Here is a 10359-nt window from a genome sequence, read left to right as displayed (position 1 = left end):
TGACAAAGGCACTCTCCCCATGTGGCCAGCAACATATCTGGTGTGTGGCAGGCTGCTAAAACTAGTCAGCCTACACGGGTAGTCGGTTAAGGTTTAAGGGGGCACCTCTAAGGTGCCCTCTGGGGTGTATGTTACAATAAAATGTACACTGGCATCAGTGTGCATTTATTGTGCTGAGAAGTTTAATACCAAACTTCACAGTTTTCAGTGTAGCCATTATGGTGCTGTGGAGTTCGTGCATGACAGACTCCCAGACCATATACTCTTATGGCTATCCTGCACTTACAATGTCTAAGGTTTTGCTTAGACACTGTAGGGGCATAGTGCTCATGCACTTATGCCCTCACCTATGGTATAGTGCACCCTGCCTTAGGTCTGTAAGGCCTGCTAGAGGGGTGACTTATCTATACCTATAGGCAGTGTGAGGTTGGCATGGCACCCTGAGGGGAGTGCCATGTCGACTTAGCCACTTTATCCCCACTAGCACACACAAGCTGGCAAGCAGTGTGTCTGTGCTGAGTGAGGGGTTCCCAGGGTGGCATAAGATATGCTGCAGCCCTTAGAGACCTTCCCTGGCATCAGGGCCCTGGGTACCAGGGGTACCAGTTACAAGGGACTTACCTGGATGCCAGGGTGTGCCAATTGTGGAAACGAAGGTACAGGTTAGGGAAAGAACACTGGTGCTGGGGCCTGGTTAGCAGGCCTCAGCATACTTTCAAATCATAACTTAGCATCAGCAAAGGCAAAAAGTCAGGAGGTAACCATGCCAAGGCTACTTTGCCCAACAACAAGTCTGAAGTCGTTCAGTCCTTTCCCGACCAGGTGAAAACAGAGTATCAGAATTTTTCCTTGGAAGAATGGAACGATTTAAGTCCCCACTTACAGAAGCATCAGGAATATTACTATTATAAAAACACCTTATTTTTGCCTACTAAGAAGGTGCAAACTGAAGCCTTGCAAATGTGTCACAACTCCCCTATTGCTGGACATCGTGGAATTAGTACACACAGGAACTGCTCCTCCGCTCCTTTTGGTGGCCCACGTTAAAATCTGATGTTGAAACATAAGTAAGATGTTGCCCAATATGCACTCAAACTAAGACACCTCGGACTAAGCCAGCAGGTTTATTGATGGCCTTGCCTGTACCACCCGTCCCATGGCATACGCTGACAACAGATTTTATATGTTCTTTGTCATCCTCTGCGGGTTATCAGGTCATAATGGTAACGGTTGACTTTTTTACTAAGATGGCTCATTTTTCTGCCCTAAAGAAATTACCCACCACTAAGAAAATGAGTCAAGTCTTTCTACAAGATATATTTTGATTGCATGGCCTCCCTCAAGTAATCATTTCCGATCGAGAACCTTAATATGTGTCCCATTTTTGGAGAACATTTTGTAAGTTTTTACATATTGAGGTGGCTCTATCATACTGATTCCATCCTCAGACCAATGGTCAAACAGAGCGCCTAAATCAAGGATTACAATATCTACGCTGCTTTTATAATGCAAATCAAAATAATTGATCTTCATATCTACCATTAGCTGAGTTTTCCTATATTAATACAGTCCATAGTGCAACAAACTCCACACCTTTTTTTTTGTAATCATGGTTTCCATCCTACTTCTTTTCCTTCCAGCACTCATAAGGATACCTCTGTTCCCGCAGTTACCTCAGTTGTTCGTAATCTCCGTCAGGTTCACGACCTGCTACGTACCAATCTCTTAGCTACAAAACGTTACATGAAGAAGGTAGCTGATACTTGGCATAGTCCTGCACCATCTTACCAGCCTGGGAACAAAGTCTGCTTTCTTCTAAGTTTTTGCCGTTTCGCCTGTCTCAGAATAAGTTCAAACCCCGTTAGTATGGACCTTTTAGAATCCTGCATGTGTTAAATCCAGTCTCTGTTCTACTTCTTCTACCATTGACTTGGAAGGTTCATCCTGTTTTTCATGTGTCTCAACTCAAACCTTTTGTTCCTGATCCCTACAAGAGAAATGCCCATTGTCCTCCTCCTCTTTTGGTTGATGGCCATCCTGAGTATGAAGTACAAGAGATGTGTGATTCTTGCATTTTCCGGAATCGTCTCCAATTCTTGATTAGCTGGAAGGGATACCCCATTAGTGATTGTCCGTGGGAGGATGCTTCCTCAGTCCATGCTCCTCGCTTGGCCCGCACATTTTTTCTGCTTTTCCCAGACAAGCATGGGGCTTCGGGGAGGGGACCTACTGTGACGCTGTGAAGACTAGCGTTGCTCCACTTGTGGCCTGCGGTCAGATCGGCTGTCTGCATCTCGGACGGCTGTTTCTACTGCGGGCTGCTTTTCAGGTTGTGACCTGGTTTTTGGGCCGCAGCGTGACCTGAAACTTCCCCTTTGGGCTCTGTTTCGCGCAGCACCCGCTTTTTGCCCTCTTAGTTTCTCTTACTTGTTTATTGGCTGTTTTTCTTCTTTTCTTCTTCCTTTTCTTTTTTCTTCTTTGGCCATATTTTCTCCATCCCAGGAGTCTGTGTTTCCTTCCCTGAATGCTTTGCTTCCTACTTGTTATACTATGGCTATTTTCCCATTCACTTTAATGTAGCTTTTCCCAATCCAAGATGGTGTCTTTGATACTTCCTGCATGTAACTTCCTGTATAAGCAAAGTTGGTCTTTTGTTCCTTGTGTTACAAACACTTCCGTCCTGGTTGTGATCCTCGCTCCTGTATCCTGTGATTTGGAACTTCGCCTGTTTTTTTTCTCTGCCTGCAGTTTTTGTTCCAGATTTTTTCGTGCCTCTCTTTTTTCTTTAACATCTTTTTCAGGAGTTCCTTGATCTGAGGGTTTTCCCAAGTTTGTTTTTTTTCCTCTGGGACTCCTTCTGGAGGTTACGGCCTGCTTGGTTTTATATTATCAGCATCACTGTGGCTACCGGAAAGGGTCGCCCCTACCTTGGTCAATCCAGAGCAAGCAAGAAACCAGGTGGTGCCCAGAGATTGGCAGATAACAGTGGTAAGAAGTGTTCAGTTTGTGACAGTGCTTGGTCTACTGTATAAAGATTAGGGCCCAGATTTATGCTAAACTGGTGCAGCGACAAAAATTTCAGTGTGGTGCTTTGCCAAAAATAACAGTGCAGCACCACTTTTGAAACATAGCGATGCACCGTATTTAGAGGAATACGGCACACCCCTGCATTTCCCCCTATGCTGGCGCTGAACTAAGCTGCCTAAAACCAACACAGGTATCCATGCTCCATAGTGCAAGGGTGTCTGCGTTGAGGGGATATGTTGTTCATGTGTAGGAAGATATCCCTTCCTGCACATAAGCAATCTACAATAGCGATTTGGCACTTCTATGTGTGCTGCAAAATTCAACACACATAGAAGTACCAAAGTGTCATTTTTAATGATTATTTATGTGCAGGAAGGTGGTCCTTCCTGCATGTAAACAATCCTCCATGGCGTTTTGCTACTTCTATGTGTGCTGCATTTTGCAGCACACATAGAAAAAGCAAACAACGAGGAGGAATTGAAATATTCCTCCTCATTTTACTATGTTAACGTTAGTTTTGGGTGCTGCATCAGGTTTATGACAACTCGTAAATTTGAGGCAGCATCAAAAGCAATGGGTGTTGCGTTGGAACACCTATAAAAACACCGATTGCACGTCCCTCTGATGCAGAAAACTGCGTCGGGGCCCATATTTACAAGGAGACGTAATGCCACACAAAGTGGTGTTACTCCTCCTTGTAACTATGGAGCAGTGCTTAGTGCCACCGGAACATCACAAAGGGGCTCTTAAAGATGCCACTGTTCTATGAAATGCTCAGCACTGGAGCCCTCCGATTTTTCTGGTAGACTGAGTATACGTATGTTCTTTCTCTGAAATCAGCCCTCTGCATCATCCAGTTTGGCCTCCAGGGAGGGAATTGCTTGTTGCAATTATAAGTGTCATTCTCCGAGGCCACAGGTTGGAGATGTGCAGTAGGCGATTCAGTGTATGCTACTTTTTCCGCATGTTTCTTGTGGTCTGTGGTCAACGAGTAGCAAACCTACATTTTGTGGCACTGATTCAATTTTACATACTAATGAGCCTTTATTGTCATGGATTGCTGCTAAAATCATAGTTGTGTGTGCCCCAAGATCGTTCTCCATTCCAGCATCATTCTGACCATTCACCAGGGGGCTCCAATCATCTTTGCTATGCAATGTCTTTGGGGTTTTGGGCACACCTTCTTCTTGTTACAGAGGCTATGGCATTGTGATGGCAGTCTCAGTCTCTGCCCTGGGATAACTGCTGCTGCTATATTTCTTACCACCCTCACATACTAAATGAAAGTTTCTTTTAGGGCTCTGTCTTGCACAAGGGATGGCTTGTGGTATGTCTTTTCCAGACTCTGCAGGTTACACAGTGTCCTTCCTGTTGGTGGCCTCCGTCGAGGTCCCCCTCCGGCTCCCACCCAAGTCATTGTGTCCTTGGTACCAATAGTAAGATGTGCGGGCTGAATCGCAGCCCAGGTTTCAGGCCCCCCTCCTGACCACTGTCACAGAGTCTTCCATAAGCCTATTACCTGGGACCAATAGCTATCACTGGTCCCTGATGTTGTGAAGTGGTGGTGCTCTTGGTGGCATTTAGGGAGTATCCTGCCTGTTAAGGGTGATAGTGGTGTCCAAGAAGCACCAATGTCCAGGCCCAGGGCAGCACCTCACTTCCAGTGTTCTGCTCCGTGGTGCTACACGCAGTCTGAGCGTCTCAGGTCCTTGGGGCTCCATTCAAGCTTGAGCCTTGGGCCTTCTTGGCCCCCTTCTGAAGTCACAAGCAGCATGTCTTTTCACTTGCTTCAGGAGCCAGCAGGGTTTAGTGTCTCTTGATCAGGCCAGGCTTGCCGGATTGGGACAATCCCTCAGGGCTCTGGGTTCTCACTGCCGCCGGCATCACCCCACAGGACCATACCTTGTTCTGGTATGCCCTGGGTCTCTTGCCTGTCGGTGGCCACCCTCCACAAGGTCAGAAGGCCCCAGCATAGCTGTGCCTCACAGCTGACACCTCATAGTCAGGTCCAGCCTCCATCGCTGTCGTAAAGGCCACCAGTGGTCCATCATCCTACTCACCACTGACGTTGGTAGAACCTTCAAGTTTCTGAGTGTCTGCTCATCTATAGGTGCTTGAGCATAGATGATTGAGTACAATGCTCCTAGGATATTTTTGCTCGCATACTTAGCCGCACCGGAGCTCAGATTTACACATCCGGTTCCATCACCGTTGTGGCCACGCCCCCATCTTGTTCTTATCTTTGCACACAGAGTACAAAAACAGGAGTTCTGCAAGTCTTTTTTTTTCTTTTAAACTATCCTATTATTGTAAGATACTTTTTGAATAACCGGACAACAGTCTATGCTATGTTTATTCACAATTACATATATTTTATCTTTCAGTTCCTTAAATTATGGCTGAGATATCAGATAAGCCATCTATTGACAAACTATTTCTGCACAGAGGAATTCATTTTTTGAAAGGGGTGATTACTCCGGAAGAAATAGACGCCATCGAACACTTTCCAATCAGGGACTCTGATGTATTTCTAGTCACATATCCAAAATCTGGTAAGACCAAATTTCCTTGTTTGTTTATTGTTACAAATATTCAGAAGTTTATCTTAATCATATTTCTTCATTGTTAGAGAGCCATGCTGCTTGCCCCACCTACAGTACAATATTTGTTACAAAATCTGGAAACTCATAATCATTTTTATGTAGTGTATGCAAATGTAATTTAATCAAAAAAGCTGTTAGGCAGACATGATAGTTCGCATGCATCTTGCATTCATGAAAAGTTAAAGGCCCTCTGCTTCCAGTACTGGCTGCATCTTTGAAGTTCGTAGCTGGCAAGATTTCAGAGTGCTTACGTGTCACACTTTGAGTAACACTTTTTGGGCCATATTTATACTTTTTGACGCAAAACTGCGCCAACGCTGTTTTGCGCCAAAAAAAATTGCGCCGTCTAACGCCATTTGGAAGCGCCATGCGGGCGTCAAATTTATACTTTGACGTACGGCGGCGCAACCAACAGGTGGGAGTCATTATTTTGTGACGCACACAGCGTCGGTCTGTCGTAAAGGAAACCAATGTAAATGCGACGCACATCATTGTGGGTCGATTTACGACAGCGCAATCGTGAAAACGCCGTTTTTTTTCACGCTATTGCGTTACATTTTTGCGCGAAAACTGCCCTTTCAGGAGAGGAGACCCAAAATGGACCCTAGATGCCCCAACAGACCCCAGGAGGATGAGAGCAGACCAGGAACCAGCCAGGAGGAAGCATACAGGAACCCGGACATTTAAAAAAAAAAAAGAAAGTGTCGCTTCAGTGCAGAGGAGCAGGAAATCCTGGTGAAAGAGGTGACGGAACACCAGCACCAACTTTTCATCTCCTCAAAATTGCCACTCAGTAGGAGAGAGGCCATCTGGAAACAAATTGTGGACAAGATTAACAGTGTGGCTGAAGAACGCCGGACAGTTACCGAGTGTAAGAAACGCTGGCATGACTGCAAACGTAGGACCAAAGAGAAAATGGCCAGGAACAGGAAGGCAGCAATGCAGACTGGAGGGGGGATTCCAGCACAACAGGAGGCCCTGGACCACATGGAGGAGATGGTCGCAGCCGTCATCCCGGAGGAGATCGTCACAGGGATTCAAGGACTGGGCAGCGCAGACTACCACGACACAACGCACATGCAGGGTAAGTCACATGGGGAATTAAAATGCAATAATGAGGATTGTAAGCAGGGGGGGGATACCTACTACACAACGCATGTAAGTCAGCACATATATGAAGTGGCATGGGGAAAGGGGCACGGCAGGGGGGCATGCCCAGTACTGACCGAAGCTGGGGCACGACAAAATACAGCAACAACAACAGTCCCACGGGGACATCCTGTAATTACAACAAGAGAGCCAAGGGAAAGCAGTGACAGGTGGGAAGAACACTACCTCAAATCCACATCCAGGCACTTGTCTTGCAAAATCTATTCCCCATCAACTAGGTCCCTACCTGTAATGCTGTAGCAAATACAACAACTGCAACTTAACTGCCACCACAGTTGACAATAACACCTCTCATCTCTGTGCAGCTATAGTACCAAATGGCAGGAACCCCACCCTGGAACATACATACCTAAAATAGGGGGTGAGGATGACATCTGCAATTACTCCTAGAAATAAGACAAAGGTACCAGTACACTCAAATGCCGAATGTCCATAACTGACACATACATAACCCTAAGTAAACAGCAATAGGAGCCACACAGCACTAACGACACACACATGCTGCATACGTCAGGGTCCCTCACGTGCCTGGCTAACAAGGCTACATCACTAATGTCATACTGCTCAGACAACAACATTGAGGAGGGGACACAGGCAACTGGTCACTGAGACACATCTGCACAGTCTTACAAAAAAATAGGACATTCATACGATAAACAGGCCAATCCAGTAAGACACACATTATACCCCATCATATACAAACATCAACAATGTTTACATCCATACCACATCCTAACATTGACATGCATAGGTAATGCCACGTAACATGTACAGTTCATGCAATGTGAATAAAAAGTGTATGGGGCAGGGCCTGAGAGGCAAGTGTGCTGGCAGGGCAGTCACAACACCCACAGTCAGTCAAAGTGTAGTGTGGCAAGTGAAACGTATACTTTGCGCATTAGCCTCAGGCTGGAGGCCTTTGTGCATCTTACCCTGAATGTACTAATACTCATTTGCTCACATCTAAGAGCCTCAGAGCACTTTGCACTAAATGATTCTCATTGCCCTTCCTATCAGTTAATGTAGCAAATAGTCAGTCCTATGGTGTTGTTAATTAGTCAAATCACCCTGTTTTGCCTACTTCTGCACTGGAGTTTGAAAGAACATATTCACTCTGTGCCCCAGTCAAGGATACCGTCTGGTACGTTGCTGATAGATGTGGTAGGGTTGAAGGTTTGGCATTCCTGCGTAGGGAAACCTTGTCATCACCATGACATATGTCTTTTAAATTCACTTCCTCGTCCCAAGACACGCATGGGGGAGTTTCCAAACAGAAATTCACAACTAGATGCTGCCTGCCTTGCTGCTGATGCACAACCAGATCCCAGCCCATTCCTCTGATATGAGGGATGATGTCTCCCCTGTGATTCAGACAGGCAAGCTCCAAACTTAACATGCTGTGCTATACATAGAACAAGCAGAGGGAGAGTAGAAACTGTTAGGCACCATGATAGTTGTGTACTAATGTATTAGTCTCCTGCGGACTATTTCAATTCTAACAGTGTGTATTGTTTGGGTTATTGGGGCTCACACCTAAATTCCTGCAAGTCAGTTGTACAATGAAACTTCATATCAAACAAATACTGTCTTTGTCATTTGTGTATGGGAACATACCGGAAAAGATAGAAATGTGTAGGACCTGAGTGACCACCACTTCCTTGCGAAGTTCCAAAGATGTCATGCGCTCGGATGTCTAAACATTCCTTTGATGTGGGAGACCAGAGGCACTGCTAGTTAGTCTGAGCTAAATTGAATATCTGGGTGACAGAGTTATATACAAGTGGGTCAAACTTAGTCCCCCACACCATTAGCTATCCTGCTGCCTAGAAAGCCAAGAATCACATGTAGGATAATGAGAGCCCACCCAACAAAATGTCCCTCCATAACAATAGTGAAACACCGAGTGAGGAGTAGGACAAAAAAACGCCTATTTCTAAATAATTACAAAGCAACACCTAGAGGCGACCTGGCAGACATGTCTGAAAGATCCATATCATACATGTGACACACAGGTGGGCCATAGGCCTACAACAATGCCCTATGACGGACAGCAGATACCAAGACAAACACAGAGTACAAAGTTAAGGCATCCAAAGGCTTGTATCTTAAAGCAAAATTGTCACAACACAGACACACTAATTGTACCCTGTTTCATTGCAGAGGAACACGGATCTCCTGCCGATCTGCCTGTCCATGAGTTCCCTGATGACATGGATGACGAGACCATCAACCTCACACAAGAGACCCTTGACATGGTCCTTGAAAGCCTCCAAACCCCACCTTCAGTCACAAGGAGGAGAACAGAAGAAGCAGCCACCACAGTAGAACCACCCGCCACCCCAATTGTAAGACCTGCCAGCTCCAACACAGCTGAGGACTCTGACGGCACCAGCTTCGAAAGAACTGTCGTTGGGGTCCAGCGGGAGCTGGCCAAGGAGGTGCGGGTGGGGATGCAAACTATGGCAGCCAGCCTTGAGGGGGTGCGTTCGTGCATGTTGTCAACTGCTGATCAGGCAGCTGCAATGCAAGCCAGAACATCGCTCTTGGAGGAACTTTTAAAAACACAGAAGGAAATCTGCACAGCTGTCATCCAGTTGACACAACAACTCCAAATGCAAGCCAGTCAACGTGTGCACAAATGCAACATAGAACCCCTCAGGGCCGACCTGGCTGCCTACCATCGGGATGTGGCTGCCATTCTGAAAAACCAGCAGGCCCTCCTTGCTGCAGTACTGCCCTTCATTACTCGACAGGGATCAGCCCCCGGGATGTCTGCCTCCATGTCTTCTAACACTGAGGTGTATGTTGCCCCTTCACAACCAACAACAACAAGGATACACCAGGCAACACACACATCAGAAGAAGAAGACATGGAACAGATAACATTCACACGCAAGAGTACCCGGAAGCCCTAGTCCCTGCACCATGGCCTACTCTGACCAAGGTCCTACTTTTTGACACATGCCAGTCTCACTACAACTACCCTCAATGACTGTTCGGCAATCCACTGTATGACTTGTCCCCATTGGCAGTGAATGTTTCTCTCCTACCATTTGGCAATTCATGTTCCTCTGCACCGTCTGTGACCTCACCCCAGCATGTCAGGAGCATCATCCACACCCCGTCTGTAAGATCACCATGTAAGAATGCACCAGAACGGACTCAGCTAACATTGTGAATGGACATTTTGCATTACACCACCTACAAATAAATATCACTTGCACACCTATTGTGTCTCTGTGTCATTTCACACTTCAACTGTGCAGTAGATAACTCCAAAGTGGCTGTGTGGCAACCATGTCGATTCTCTATACTACTGTCCTGATTTCATGTATACTGAAACATCTGTGCAGTGGCCAGGATTGCATCATAGCTTTACTATACTGAGGAAAATAACTGATGAAGGGACTAAGCACACACAATCATGCTGTGTTGGACAGAATGATGCACCATCTACAGCTATTCTAGACAACTAATGGTGGCTGAGAAATGTAGGCACCATGCGATACTAAAATTGGAAATTATGCTGTAAAATGAAAGGAATGATAAACAAATTACA

General features: G+C 46.0%; 1 protein-coding gene across 1 annotated transcript in view; it reads left to right on the top strand.

The window, feature by feature from the left end:
• Positions 1-5422: 5422 nt before the first annotated feature.
• LOC138296316 (amine sulfotransferase-like) overlaps positions 5423-10359 on the top strand; it is a 404226-nt gene continuing 399289 nt past the window's right edge. Inside the window, exon 1 of the mRNA XM_069235349.1 lies at positions 5423-5579. Within this exon, the coding sequence (XP_069091450.1) occupies positions 5423-5579 (157 nt within the window). The remainder of the gene's footprint in view (positions 5580-10359) is intronic.

The sequence above is a fragment of the Pleurodeles waltl genome, chromosome 5, assembly GCF_031143425.1.
Source record: "Pleurodeles waltl isolate 20211129_DDA chromosome 5, aPleWal1.hap1.20221129, whole genome shotgun sequence".
In the NCBI taxonomy this organism is placed as follows: domain Eukaryota; kingdom Metazoa; phylum Chordata; class Amphibia; order Caudata; family Salamandridae; genus Pleurodeles; species Pleurodeles waltl.
The sequence above is the reverse complement of the archived record's forward strand: the minus strand, read 5'-3'. Positions and strand labels throughout refer to the sequence as shown.